The sequence below is a fragment of the Colobus angolensis genome, unplaced genomic scaffold (genome assembly GCF_000951035.1).
Source record: "Colobus angolensis palliatus isolate OR3802 unplaced genomic scaffold, Cang.pa_1.0 Scaffold148, whole genome shotgun sequence".
NCBI classification, from domain to species: Eukaryota; Metazoa; Chordata; class Mammalia; order Primates; family Cercopithecidae; genus Colobus; species Colobus angolensis.
The window spans coordinates 5916538-5930680 of NW_012114577.1; the positions used below are offsets into that span (position 1 = coordinate 5916538).

Below are 14143 nucleotides of genomic sequence, written 5' to 3' on the forward strand. Positions count from 1 at the left end.
AGGTAAATGACCGCTGTTTTAAATCAATATTGCATTTAGGAATAAACTACATTCCCTCTAATGATAAGTCAGCTTAACTTTGCTAATTTGGTAACTTCTGATTTTAGAGTTTCTCATCTCTTCTTTCCTTTTTATACCTTGTTAATTAAGCTTTCAGTGGTAAAGTGTAAATTGTGACAACTGGACCCTGAAATAGAAAATTATTTCAACTTAGTTGAGTTTTATTGCTTTTGCATCGTTTTAAATTACTTCTAAATATGCTGAATCCCTGAGAAACAATATTCCACCCAAAATGCAAGTGTATATAATATTGGAAGAATTAAACTGTAAAGTCATATTACACAGGATATCTAACCTCAAAGCCTCTAGTGCATTAACTGACTTACTTGACCCTGGTTTAGTGTTTCTTTTGTCTCTGTAGATTAGTCAAACTTTGATACCATTTTTACAGAGTGTTAAAGAGACAGCATTAGAAACTGCTTATCCTGTCAAGAAGTAGAATTCTGGAAGATTATCATACTGTTTGAAGATCAGTAATAAAGAGTGGATAATGATGAAAGATCTGAACAAAAAATTAAATGAGCTAAAGCCCACAATATGATTATTATTTGTATGTGTATAATTCTGAAGACCTCTTTAAGCATGAACTAAAAAACAAACTTTTAGAGCTACTAATTTTGTAGCACTTCAAACAAAAAAGATAACATTTGTAATATTTTAGATTAATTGTGATCACAGACTATAGGATATTACATCATTTAGTTCTGTCATTTATTCATGCAAATTTTCTTGAACACCTTTTATTTTCAGAGAACTGTACTGGATGTATAGTATGTGTGTACTGGTGTGGTTAAAACAAAGAAAGCCTCCTGTCTTCATGGATCTTCTAGGAAATTTCATGTACATACATACATACATACATTTATTTATTTATTTATTTATTTATTTATTTATTGGCAAGGTCTTGCTCTGTTGCTCAGGCTGGAGTGCACTGGCGCAATCCTGGCCTCCAGTGATTCTTTCACCTGGGCCTACAGGTGCACACCGCAAAGCCTGGCTATTTTTAGTTTTTTATAGAGACAGGGTCTTGCTATTTGCCCAGGCTGGTCTAGAGCTCCTGGGCTCAAGCAATTCTCCCACTTCAGCCTCCCAAAATGCTGGGGTTACAGGCATGAGCCACCATGCCTGGCTTATTTATTCAATTTAAAAAAAAAGTTAGGAACCACTCATTTTAAACAAAATTATAATCTTGGTATTTTCCCATCACTGTGAGTCAACACTACAGAAATGTAGCTAATGTACATTTTTCAGGAACTGGAATACAACAGAAAAAAATTAATTGAAGTGGAGAAGGTATCTCTTATCCATGCTTTTGACTTTCCTTAGTCTGAGTTGACCTGTTTGTGCTGCAAACCAAATTATTAGTACAATTTCACTCCCTTTCTTCGTTGTCCCCATTGTTACCAATTAAATATTCTATTTTTCAGTCTTTTTATTTCTTATAATATTGATATTCAACATCACCTTGTAGGTCATAACTATAAGATGCTAATTAAAAATATTTCAAGTTGACTTATGACATTACTAAATTATGGGAAATTTTAAGGAGTTTTGTTCCTGGATATTTCTATTCTCTTATAACTTGCTACCACCTACAGTTTCTGATGAAAATATTATGAAAACATTTTCTACAGTTGTTGAAGTCATGGAAATACAAACAAACAAACACAAAGTAGATGGGCTTATTTTGTATGACGAACAGATGATAGATTTGGTAGACTCAGCCTGTGATCTGCTCAAGTTCTGCCCCAGAGGTCAATGGAGCTGAGGCAGGTCCTTCAGAAACAATGTAAATTCCTTTCCTGTAACCAGGCTACCCTGGTTTAAAATATCTTTTCATCTCCGTTACGAGGATAAACTGATTAGGTCAGTGGCAAAAACTACAGTTACCTTGGCACCAACCTAATAGTTTCTCCATCGAGGAGCAAGGGACAATTGTAATTCTCCCTATTTCAATCATTTTTTCTCACTTAAGACAAGTTGTTGAAGAACTAAATATAGTTGTTTTTCTTCGAGACTTTCTACTTGTTTCCCCCGGTGTTAAAAGCTTGACACACTCTTAGACAAAATGAAATAATATTAGCAATGTTATTACAAACTTCAGTTGTAACCAAAAGCAAATCATGATGTAAAATACTTCTGTTCATTACCAGTGATTTGATCATGGGTCTGATACATGACCATATTTGACCTTGAAAAAACCTCATAACAAGCTTATTAGGATGTGCACTGATAATTCTTGGTTGCTTTTGGCAAACAGAACGTTTTGCCTAAGGGAAAATTTAAATTCTGGAGCTGCTCTTTTTTTCCTCACCTTACTGTGTAACCTTGAAATAACCTTGAAATAACACAAAGACTAAATTGCAGGTGGTGGTTATTTAAGAGCCTTAGGCAGTTTAAGCAAAATCTGGTGTGTCGGAGAACTCTATTTTTGAAAAGGTGCTTTCAAGATGTTATTTTCCTGAGTAAGATGCTTATGAAAGATCTGTCTACAATTTGTTTAGAAAAGCTAATCTGCAGTTTAAAAAAATCTTTTTACATAATTCCTCTTAGTATCTGAAAATTTTCTGGTTTAACTTTCAGGGTTTTTTTTTTTTTAATTTATAATAAACTTTCCCAATGACAGATTAAATTACATGCCCAGAAGCTGTTCTCAAAGGGCAAAGTACTAGAAAGAAAGAATGTTAAAGAATCCTGAAGGGAGAGCTTCCAATTTCAGTTCAACAAAGAATAAATTCAACAGAGAAGTTGACTTGATCTCTGTTTATGAAATATAGGATTTTTCTACGTCTAGATCAGTATATCTTTTTGGCTCAATGCTTTTTTTTTTTTAATGACTTTCATCATCTTCCTGATAACATTGATTATTAAAATTTAGATGCGATATAAGAAAATGAGTGACCTGTCCAGGGAGTTTATTTTTATACAAGGTAGTCTGAGATCCTGTCTATTTCTTGGACCTTGTAAGGTCCATACCTCATGTGTTGATTTCAGTTACTGAGGAGGTTACTGGGACCTTATAGGCTACAGTGCAAGTTGTTCTGACAGGTCTTTAACTGATCTTCCCGCTTTTGGAGCACAAATGGCAAACTGTTGTTTTGTTATGTTTTTTCTCAAGAGTGTGTGGCATGTTGCCATCTTCCATCTTCTGTGAGTTTCCTGATGACTGTCTTTATGTGTTCTGTTAGGTCAATAGAAGAACTTCTTCCTGACTCCCTTGCCTCTTTAGTTGATGAAAATGATAGGACAGTTTCGTGAGCGAATAATTTCTTATCATTTTCTTACTGAAAAACTCTCCCACAAAAGGAGTTGGTTAAGCATTAAGCGAACGTTCCACATAGAGCTCTGGCAATGGGAGGAACATAAAAGATTGTTGGGTCTAAAAGGAAGAATCAAATGTTGCTCATCAGTTTTAAACAACACCTAAAGAGCAGACGAAAGGGTCCTCTTTCAGTTTTTCTGAAACCGTGTTGTAATGACAAAATGGTTTTGTGTGTCTGTGTGGTTCTGTTTCTGTTTTGTTTTTGACTTCACAGGAAGAGGTTTAAACATGAAGGCAAACCTTATAGATGTTAGCATGGCTACATATAAAGCAAAGCTGCCTCTTTTTTTTTTTTTTTTTTCTCTTTTCTCTGCTTCCATTTAGGCCTATCACATAATTTAAGAAAACATAAAATTTAACCACAGGAGCGCTAACTATAGTGTGACAAAAAAACCCTGATCAATTTTGTTTTCGCAGCACGATATTATCAAAGATTTAAGAAACAAATTTGCCAGCCTCGGCGAGAACTCTCTGGTAACAGCATAAATGTCTGTGTTGGTTGCTTTTGATTTAAAGGTTTCTTTTTTCATTTGTTTGAGCCCATTTCTTTTCCCCCTCCTTTTAGTTCACTTTATTTTTCATATTCTGTAACTAGCAAGCCTTCATTTTTTAAACCTCTTCCATCTTCCAGTGTCTATTTTCTGTATTTTGGATGGAAAGTTTATGGCAGCAAAGCTGTCATTCTGGCTACCTCTGCTGCAGCTCTTCCTGCTGTTAGGTCATATATGTTTTGGCCATTGTGTTTATGGACATGATACTAATTGACTGTTTCATGTCCCATTGACTAAGCTTTTCTACCACGCCATTTGATGGACTCACTGTCATAGGGCTCTATGCAACTTTCATTCTGCAACTTATACTGCTTAGTTCCTTCTCAATTCTCCAGTGAACTGGATTGCTCAAGTGAATGGTCATACCAGTCTTGAACTTGCTGTGCCTTTATATTTTATTTTTATTTTCCTCTTTATGTTTTCAGTGGTAGCTTAAGTGGAAAAGAATAAACTCCAGCCATTGCTCCAGCAGCACCATGCAGTATCGTTTGTTACCACCAGAGAATACAAAATATAAAGGCACATTGCATCTCTTATTCTTTGGGGGTGACTGGGGAGATCTGTATCATAAATCCACTACTTTGTTGAAGCCTCCCTTTTTATTCATATCAGCTTTCAATTTTGCTCAAACTTCAAGACATCTCAGTTAATGTTTTTCTGTGATTCAGTGATACCTTGCAACTCGAGCCATTTGCTGAGCAGTATCAAGTTATGGCCATGGCATGGGAGATTATTAAAAACGTGACAAACTTATGCACAAATGTATAAATCAGAAAGTGCAAGCTTCATTGACGAAGTACAGTACTTCAAAACTGTAATACAGGCTTTGGATGAATCAAATAATTAAAATTGAGAAAAACAAATCCATGCTGATAAACCAGTACCAAAAGCATATCAAGAAAACTATAAAGGGGGGGGGGAACAAGAGTTGAATATGTTCATAATATCTGTTTAAAAACATCGTTGGTGTTGAAATGGTCCATAATGTTGTCATAGAGCCCATACATGAAGAGATGACTAAAAATATGGTCTGTAGAAATCTGCTGTACTTACTGATCCCCTCAACATAAATGGTTGGGATTTGTGTTCAGGAAAAAGAAATGGAAAAGCAAAAGCTTCTATACCAGCAAGCCCGACTCCACGACCGTGGTGCGGCTGAGATGGTGCTGCAGACCATCAGTGCCAGCAAAGGTAAGGTTCCTTGGGTTCCCCTCACAAATATCTGTTCTTCAGATTTCCTCGTTGCTCTCAAGGTGGTCCCTCATTTCAATTCCACTGACTCATTTAGTCCCAGGGTTTCTGGTTCATGACCGTATCAGGTGCCTGTTCATAAATATGAGCTCTCATTGTTTACGGAGACCAGTGTTAATTTGTTTTTCAGAGTCTTACTATACAGCTTCATTTTCATTCTGTTCTTTAAGTTTGGAAACTATGTTATAACTAAACCTTAGCAGACTGATCCTATAAAATGGGGGTGACCGAGCTTTTTCTTTAAGGCCAGAGAGTCAATGTTTTCAGCTTCGAGGACTATGCAACCTGTCACAGCTCTTCAACTGTGCCGTGTTAGCATGAAAGCCACCAGACACAATAAGTAAACAAACAGGGTGGCTGTGTTCCAAAACAACTTCATTTACACACAGTTTGTTTACACACACAGGTGGCAAGCTGTAATTTTGTTATGTAATTTATGGTATTTTGCCATAGTTTGCTGACCCTTGATACAAATATGGAGACTTTTAAAGTGAGACTTTTTTAACAGTGAAGATGCTGTCGTATATCTCAGTAGCCAGTTGTTTCAAGATGATTGTTTTGTACATTCATAATAGCTTCTTTGTGAAAATATTTTAAATATAATTTGTAATGGAAAGGAAAAGTAATGGTGGTATATTCTGTTATTAGGTACCCTTGTCCTTAAATAGAAGATTATTTCTATTTCTAAGATAAATAGAGGTGAACAATGAAAAATAAAATATGATATACTGAAGAAAATTTTGTTATTATCTGAATAACTTAAAATTGAGAATAGTCTGCTTAATAAACCAGACTACAAACATATTAAAATAAAAGTGATACAATAAAAATGATGAAAGTTCTTCATATATAATATTGTTGAGGGAAGAGGGAGGGAAATTTTCTTTAAAGAAAGTTTTAAGTAGCTCATACTTATTTTAATGTTTATTAAACACATGAGTAATCTTGAATCTTAATAATTTCAGGTCTCAATATTTCAAGATCAGTTGTCTTCCTATTCTGTTACTTCTATATCTTCTTAAGGTTTCAGTTCTTAGATATTATAGGGAATTTATTTAAAATGTTGATGCCAAATATGCATTATTATTATTTTATTATTTTTTGGAACATAAGTCAGTCTCCCTCCGCCATTATAAAGATTGCTTGCGGGGGAGCATAATAATAATCTTTAAAGTGCAGCTTTGGAGGTAGAATAGGTTAATATAGAAGGCGAAATGATACAAGAAACACTACTTTTTTATATTTCTCAGGTGAAACTGGACCAATGGTAGCAGCTACTTTGAAACTTGGAATTGCTATTTTAAATGGTGGGAACTCCACAGTACAGCAGGTAATAGCTTCCAGTCATTCACATAATGTACTTTTCAGACAAATGGACCACATAGTAAAGAACTATTTGTTGTAAAATGTTTTATTTTCTATGTACAATATGGTTCAATTTTAGTTTACCACGGTACTGAAGAGAAAGCAAAAGAGGGAAAAAGTAATTATGTGATAGTGTTACAAATCCAAACCTCAAATGATGACAAAATATCTGAAAACATCAAATGTGGCCTTTTATCATGTCAAGTGAATTATGGTGCTGAGGTATGAACCACTCTCTCACCATGCACTTACCAAACGGTGGCTATCTGGTTTTGGAACCTGGCAAGGGTAACCAGCTCATTCTGTTCCCAGAATAAGTGATTATATAGCTTTTTAAAAAGGAAAAATAAAACAATCTCTCCAAAACATTTATCAGAAAATGATGTCTCTTGCTTATGTTTTACTTAGGAAGACCCTCATTACTTAGTATATATATTCAGAAGTCCTTAGATCCAGAGACAGTAGTGAGAGATCCTGTAATATATACTTCTTGTCTATGCAGAACTTTGTCTTGTCTATGTTTTCTTTGTAACTTTGAATATGTATTCCACCATCTCCTTTACTGTAAGCCACATTCCTTTGTTTGAAAAGACGAATGATTGTTTCATTTTTTATTTGACCAAAAGTTATCACACACCCCATAAATGGCTGTATGATTTTGTGTCTGTGTGTATATGTGTGTCTGTACATCTGTGTATCATACATACACTATGTGTATATTTGCTATTTGTGCGTGTGTGTGTGTATATATATATGCATATGTGTATATATTTTGTGCGTATGTATCCTTTACATATTTAGTTTCTATTGCCTTCACTATCTGAAAAATATTACTACTAAAATTTTGTCTGCTTAGCCGAGCCCTTTTTAGAACAGCGTTGATAATAGGAATTGTTCTGCTCTTCAAGATTTGGAGAAAAGCAGTATTCTTATTTCCTTAAACCTTTGAGCATGCTTTCTATCATCTTGTATGTGCTTTACATTTGAAATCTCTAATACATTTTAACCATGTCAGAAATAGCTATTTCATTGTGCTATGTGACAGTAAGCTAACAAGACAAGGCATTGCTTTAGCATTTTTTTCCATTTATGTTTAACCAAAATTTTGACCATAGATCCTGGATGTCATTCTGAGAACAAAGGAGAAAATTTTAATAGCCAAATGATTCCTGTTGTTTTTTCAGTTTAAAGACTATGGAAATGGAAACTGAATTTCAGTCTATAGCATTAACATATGGCAGTCACAACTCTCAGATTGTAATGCTGTTTGGAGTTTTTTGTTTTGTTTTGTTTTGTTTTGTTTTTTGAGATGTCACCCAGGCTGGGGTGCAGTGGCGCCATCTCTGCTCACTGCAGCTTCCACTTCCTGAGTTCAAGCAATTCTCCTGCCTCAGCCCCCCAAGTAGCTGGGACTACAGGCACATGCCACCACACCTAGCTGATTTTTGTATTTTTTAGTAGAGACGGGGTTTCACTATGTTGGCCAGGCTGGTCTCAAACTCCTGACCTCATGATTTGCCCACTTCGACCTCTCAAAGTGCTGGGATTACGGGTGTGAGGCACTGCGCCCGGCCTGTAATGAAATCACCTTGGTGTGGAAACCTGTGAATAACATCTATGGGAATTTTCTTCCCAGTTAACTTGCGAGAGAGTATCTGAATCGCCAAATTACTTTAAAAGTGACCAGAAGAGAATGAAGAGTAATATTACCCCTGACGTTTTTGGTGCTTGTGGTCATGTGTAGGGCAACTAACACTCTTATTCCAAGTTTGTGTAATGATCTTGCTTTGAGGCGTGTGTTCCTACTTCATGATAAAGATGACATTAGTCATGTGTGTACACAGTGAATATTTTCTGTCTTTAGAATGGAAAGCCTGTTTTGGTTGTTTATTTATTTAACAAACAATGAGATTTTTGTTTAGTGGCCATGTGGTTTCTGTAATTCCCATAGAAAATGCTTGACTACCTCAAGGAGAAAAAGGATGTGGGCTTCTTTCAGAGCCTGGCCGGCCTGATGCAGTCATGTAGGTAAGGACTCACTTCCTTCTTGGGGTTCTACTCAGTGGTTGTATTTTTTCGAAGCATTTGTTTCTTACTCTGACGATAATTACACATAGAAGAATAGTTAATGATTAGCAACACTTTCAAGTGGGATAATCAGCAGTGTCTTCTTTTCTATCTTTTTTTAGGGGGTTGGTAATATCATAATTAATAACTTATAGAATGGTAATAATGCCTTAAAATAGCTTTCCTGTGGTACTATAATCCCAGAACTTTGGGAGGAAGAGGTACAGGATCCCTTGAGGCCAGCAATTCAAGACCAGCCTGGGTAACAGGGCAAGACTCCATCTCTACAAAAAGATTAAAAAAAAAACAAACTTAGCCAGGCATGGTGGCATGCACCTGTACCATAGTCCTAGCTACTCAGGAGGCTGAGGTGGGAAGATTTCTTGAGCCCAGAAGTTTGAGGCTGCAGTGAGCTATGACAGCACCACTACTCCAGCCTGAGAGACAGAGTGAGAACCTGTCTCTAATTAAAAAAAAAAAAATGATTCCCCGTATTTAAATAGGGATCTTGGAGAATTAGTGTATATTCTTCATACTTGAAAATGAGTTGTGTATGCTTTTTTAAAAAAGGAAATTCTATTTAGTTTTATTTAGGAGCTTGTAGGCCATTTCTCATTTTATGACTTAATGATCATTAACTCATTTGTGGTAATCATTTTCCATATTTTTTTCAAGATTTAAAGTCATTCAGACAGCATTTGACTAAGGAATCTGACACACATTTAATGTAACAAGCTATTCCAACTGCAAGGACATAATTATTAGAATTTTATTTCTGCAAGTCTGCTAGCTTTGTAATGTACTCCCCATGTTGAAACCTGTGAATGCTTTATGTTTGACTTTCACATGGATCATTTCAGTGTAGGCCGAGGGGAGACACTAGTCTGCCACTAAGAGAATATGGCTGGTAAGCAATGAATGGAGACGTGCTTTCAGTGTACGTTAACATTTGGTTCATATTCCAAGATATGGGATGTTGAGATGTTTGCTCTCCTGAACAAAGAAAATGTTCTATTAGTCCTCTAAATGTTTCTTTTTTCCTTGTTATTATAGTGTCCTTGACCTAAATGCATTTGAGCGACAAAATAAAGCTGAAGGTCTTGGGATGGTGACAGAGGAAGGATCAGGTATTAATGACTTACATTAAAAGGATCACCTGTCTCCCTTCCCTCCCTGAAATGAGTCAGTTATCAATTACCTTTCAAGCAGAGAGATACGAAGTTATTTTAAAATCGATGAAACGCTTACATGATTTATTTCAAAGTTCGTAGTTGGACACCCGTCACACCCCAACACCAACCTTCCACGCCAGTCATTAACTCCTTGTGTGCCAGCCCCGTTGCCAGCAGCCTTTCCCCTTGTTGGGTTTTCAATAAGGAATAATGGTTGAATGAAGGATCAAGATCCTTTATTAGAGAATTTTCTGGGAAATCATAAACCACATAGATGAACGTTTCAAGAACGTTTGACTTTCTTTGGCCACTTTAGGAAAGTCGGGCTCTCAGATTCTTCTATTTCCTTAGGATAGTCATCCTTTGAGCTCCTTCAGTCTACTCTCATTCCTGTTCTCTCCTCTTCCCTTCCAGCACAGTGATCCTCATATCCATACATGTTTGCAAGTCTAGATTGATAAAAGAAATTAAAGAGCAGTTATTGTGCTTAAATAATTCTGTGCACAAAAGCAGTGATTCACGTGATCTTAGAATTTTTCTCTCTGTAAATAGATGCTGGTATAAACTAGAAAGTTTAGCATGCAATGCATTTAAAGCAGAAATAACTTTTGCTGCCCTTTCATTTTAGGAGTACTTATTAAGAAAAAAAATCTTCAATAGCTTTTGGGTTTATTTGTTTTGATTCTTTTATGTTTGATTTTTAAACTAGTTTTACTCAGGGCCCCGTGTGTTTATCTGTTTTTGTTTGTTTTGTGTGGTTTGGATATGTCTTCTTGTCAATTATTAGTTTTGGAATATTGGGTCTTTTATTGGACTAATCTTATTTCAAAAATAATTTTTTCTCCCATCTGTCATTTGTAGTCTATGTTTATTTCTCTGAAATATTTTAGGATTAACTAATTTATCTATGTATTTTTTTGTTCTCACAAATAGGAAAGAGAATATTTCTTATTGTATTTTAAAGTTTATGATTAATACCCATCCTGACATTGCTACTGCTATGTGGCTCCTGTGTTTATTTTATTTTCTGCTTGACATTTGGATGTACAAGTCCGGTCACCAGTTATAAGTCATATGGTTACTTAACTGAGTTAGCTACCTTCAAGAAAAATCACTGACACCATTCTATAACTTCTTAGGTTTTCTGGCCTAAGGTTCTGGCCTGAGGTTCAAAAGGACTGACCTTCAAGAAAAGTCACCAGAGCCACTCTAAACTTACTTAGGTTTTCTGGGCCCGTCCGGAGAACTTGGAGCCACTGCAGATCCCAGGGCCCATCACCTGCCTACCTCCAGCATCTCTCCAAAGTCCTAAGCAATTTTCAGCTACAAAATCTCTAAAAATGAATGAAGTCTCTGTCTAAAGCCTGACTTCCCTGTCTTGGAATTAGAAATCAATTTCATTTTCCCCTGTAGCGATTACCTAATGTTCCAGGGGCTCTGACCACAAATCCATCAGTCATTCTTAGTCACTGTTCATATCAGCTCCCAAGAGGAATAGCAGCCACTTAGGTTTATTTTCCTTAGCCTCCTTTCCTTTGTCAGGCAGATATGGATTGGAATAACATTTTCGAGTCCCAAATCAAAAAGAACTTTGTGAGAGTGACCATTCTGATGCGAGAATTCTTTATATCTCTCAAAATGAGATTGATTTAACTTGTGCATTATTTTTCAACACATAAGAAAATAATTACTCAAGCCGATTAACACATTTTGTATTATTTCCTTACAAACAGAAAAACAAAAGCAAAATCTCAACTTTTTTTTCTTTTTCCCCATTTCCTTTTCTTTCGACTACTGTAAATGTACTACCCTCCCTTCCTCAGTCATCACTCATGAGCGTGGTAATTATTAAAAATGAACTGTCTTTTGTTTATTTGCTCTTTTATTTGTTGTTAGCTTTGTGTACAGACTTGATAGTGACAATTTTTGTGCATTCTTTTGTGTTGTAGACTGTTTTCATGAGTAGATTATTTAATTTCCACCATGATGCATCCTGTTATTTTTTAAATGCACACATCTAGCTTTCCTCCTTTTCTTTCTTGTTTCTATGAGGATGTGCAGTTATTACCATGTTGTTTCTATGAGGATGTGCAGTTATTACGATGTCAGAGATGAAGGGGCAACAAGCATTTCAATTACGTTTCTGGATTGGCTTTGTTGTCTTACAGTTAAAAACCTTTCCAGTGGGCCCAGCATCTGCAACTGTTGTGTCAATGAATGATCCTAGAATGTGTGCCCTAGTCTCCCTGTGGCGTTTCTGTCTTGAACATACTGTGGCTTTATGGCTGCACGGATTGGTGCACGGGAAATCGGTGACATATTCAAGGGGGATGTGACAAGCTGAGTCTCCTCCTCACTAGTGTGCTCTGCCAGTTGCCTTCCAAAGATTGGGAGGTCTACTGAGTTTTTCTCTATTCCTTTGAAAATCTGACAGATTGCAAATCATGTAACATCAAAACTAATTTTTATTTTTGTGACTGAATTCAAAGAGCAGTAGGAACAATAGCAACTATTTGCTCCTCAAACTAATATACTAACAAAGATGCCATTAGTAATTCAAAGTAGTTTCTGAAAGACATTTTATGCAATGGAAATAAGGGATCAGATTTTAGATAGTACCTAGGATGCCAACAAGGCTTCCAAGATTAAATTGTGCTTTCTGAGTACATGCTGTTGCCTTAATCAAGAGACCTATTAGGAGCATATGTAAGGGCCACTCATTAGCTCTATTAATATTCTAGTATTTTCCAGATTGTTTTAAGAATTCCTATACAGACTTTTTTGGCAGGTTTAAATGTATCTGTTTTGAGACCACTCTTTTGTTTAAGATGCTATAAAAGTTAAAAAAAAAAAAAAAAAAAGCCTGCACACACTCATAGGAGAAGAAAAATCAATCATCCCTCTTGGAAGGGATAGAAAAGGCTGAAAAAGCAACAGCTGTTAGTGATGTCACTTACTTCAACACTTGAGGCTCAGAGAGCATGGGCTTAGCACTGAGAAAATAATCTACTGTATCTGAATCTCCTACATCCTTGCCCACTGTTTTTATTAAGCTAAGTCTCTTCCTAATGACGATAGTACGACCATAAATTGTATAGCCATGGAAAGTGTATAAGTTTAAATGTATGATACCCGCAACTCTCCAATGAGGTAGCTGTTACCTTGATTTTATAGATAAGGAAACAGAGGAACAGAAAGGTTTCTTGACTTGTCCAGGGTCACACAGCTAAGCAGCAAGGCTGAAACTGAAATGCAGGTATTCTGCCTCCCACTGTTTCATTTATAGATCCCATGAGCCAAGTCACTTCCCTCCCATCTTTTCATATTCTTTGGGGGCTTACTTCATGTCTACCACTGCCTTTTTTTTTTGCCCCTTGACTTATTCTTTGTTTAATTATTTTTGAGATGGAGGTTTGCTCTGTTGCCCAGGCTGCAGTGCAGTGGTGCAGTCTCAGCTCACTGCAACCTCCACCTCCCGGGTTCAAGCGATTCTCCTGCCTCAGTCTCCCAAGTAGCTGGGATTAAAGGCATGCCACCACAATCAGCTAATTTTTGTATGTTTAGTGGAGGTGGGGTTTCACCATCTTGGCCAGGCTGGTCTTGAACTCCTGACCTCAGGTGATCCACCCACCTCAGCCTCCGAAACTGCTGGGATTACAGGCGTGAGCCACCACGCCTGGCTGCCCCTTGACTTATTGTTCTTTGTCCCTTTCCGGGACACAAATCTTTTGCCACATTTTGCATTTATTGTTAAGTTTCAAAATTGCTTTTGAACTTTTTATGGTTACAAATGTTCCTGACCTGGTATTGAGATACCATGAGGAACTATGTTTTCTTTGAGGTTTGTATATAAAGATTTCAGATGAATTATTTATACTGTGTTTTTCTACTGCCATTACTGTCATGCAAGTTTGACTTGTGTCCCCTTTTTAGACTAAGTTTCTCTCATTTCTACAAAAGCCAGAGCCTCCCAGTTCTTTTTTTGAAAAGGTTCTTCAGGAAATGTGTTAATTTGTAATACGCTCAATGTTGTCTGTGCTGTATATTTTATATTTATATGTGTTTTCTTTTAATGATTTAATCAAGTTCAAAAACAAAACCTGTATGAATATTTAAAATGTCATTCCATTCTTGGATTTTTTAATTTGTTTTTTTATCAGAACCATTAACCCCATTACCAAATCATTATGACATTGAAAGTGCAATTTTCCTGCTTTCAAAATTCTTCTTGGAATATAATAGAGGATATTGAATTTTGTTTTTGATCATCATGAGGTAGTCCTGGACTTCATAAAAGCAAGACAAAGTTTTGAAGTTGATCTGATTTCTTAAAAATAGTTTGATTTTTTAAAATC

The 14143-nt window shown here is 36.1% G+C and overlaps 1 protein-coding gene across 1 annotated transcript in view; it reads left to right on the forward strand.

The window, feature by feature from the left end:
- RYR2 (ryanodine receptor 2 (cardiac)) overlaps positions 1-14143 on the forward strand; it is a 592347-nt gene that overhangs the window by 510962 nt on the left and 67242 nt on the right. The window contains exons 84-87 of the mRNA XM_011935762.1: positions 5025-5124; positions 6435-6514; positions 8501-8577; positions 9670-9743. Of these exons, the coding sequence (XP_011791152.1) occupies positions 5025-5124; positions 6435-6514; positions 8501-8577; positions 9670-9743 (331 nt within the window). The remainder of the gene's footprint in view (positions 1-5024; positions 5125-6434; positions 6515-8500; positions 8578-9669; positions 9744-14143) is intronic.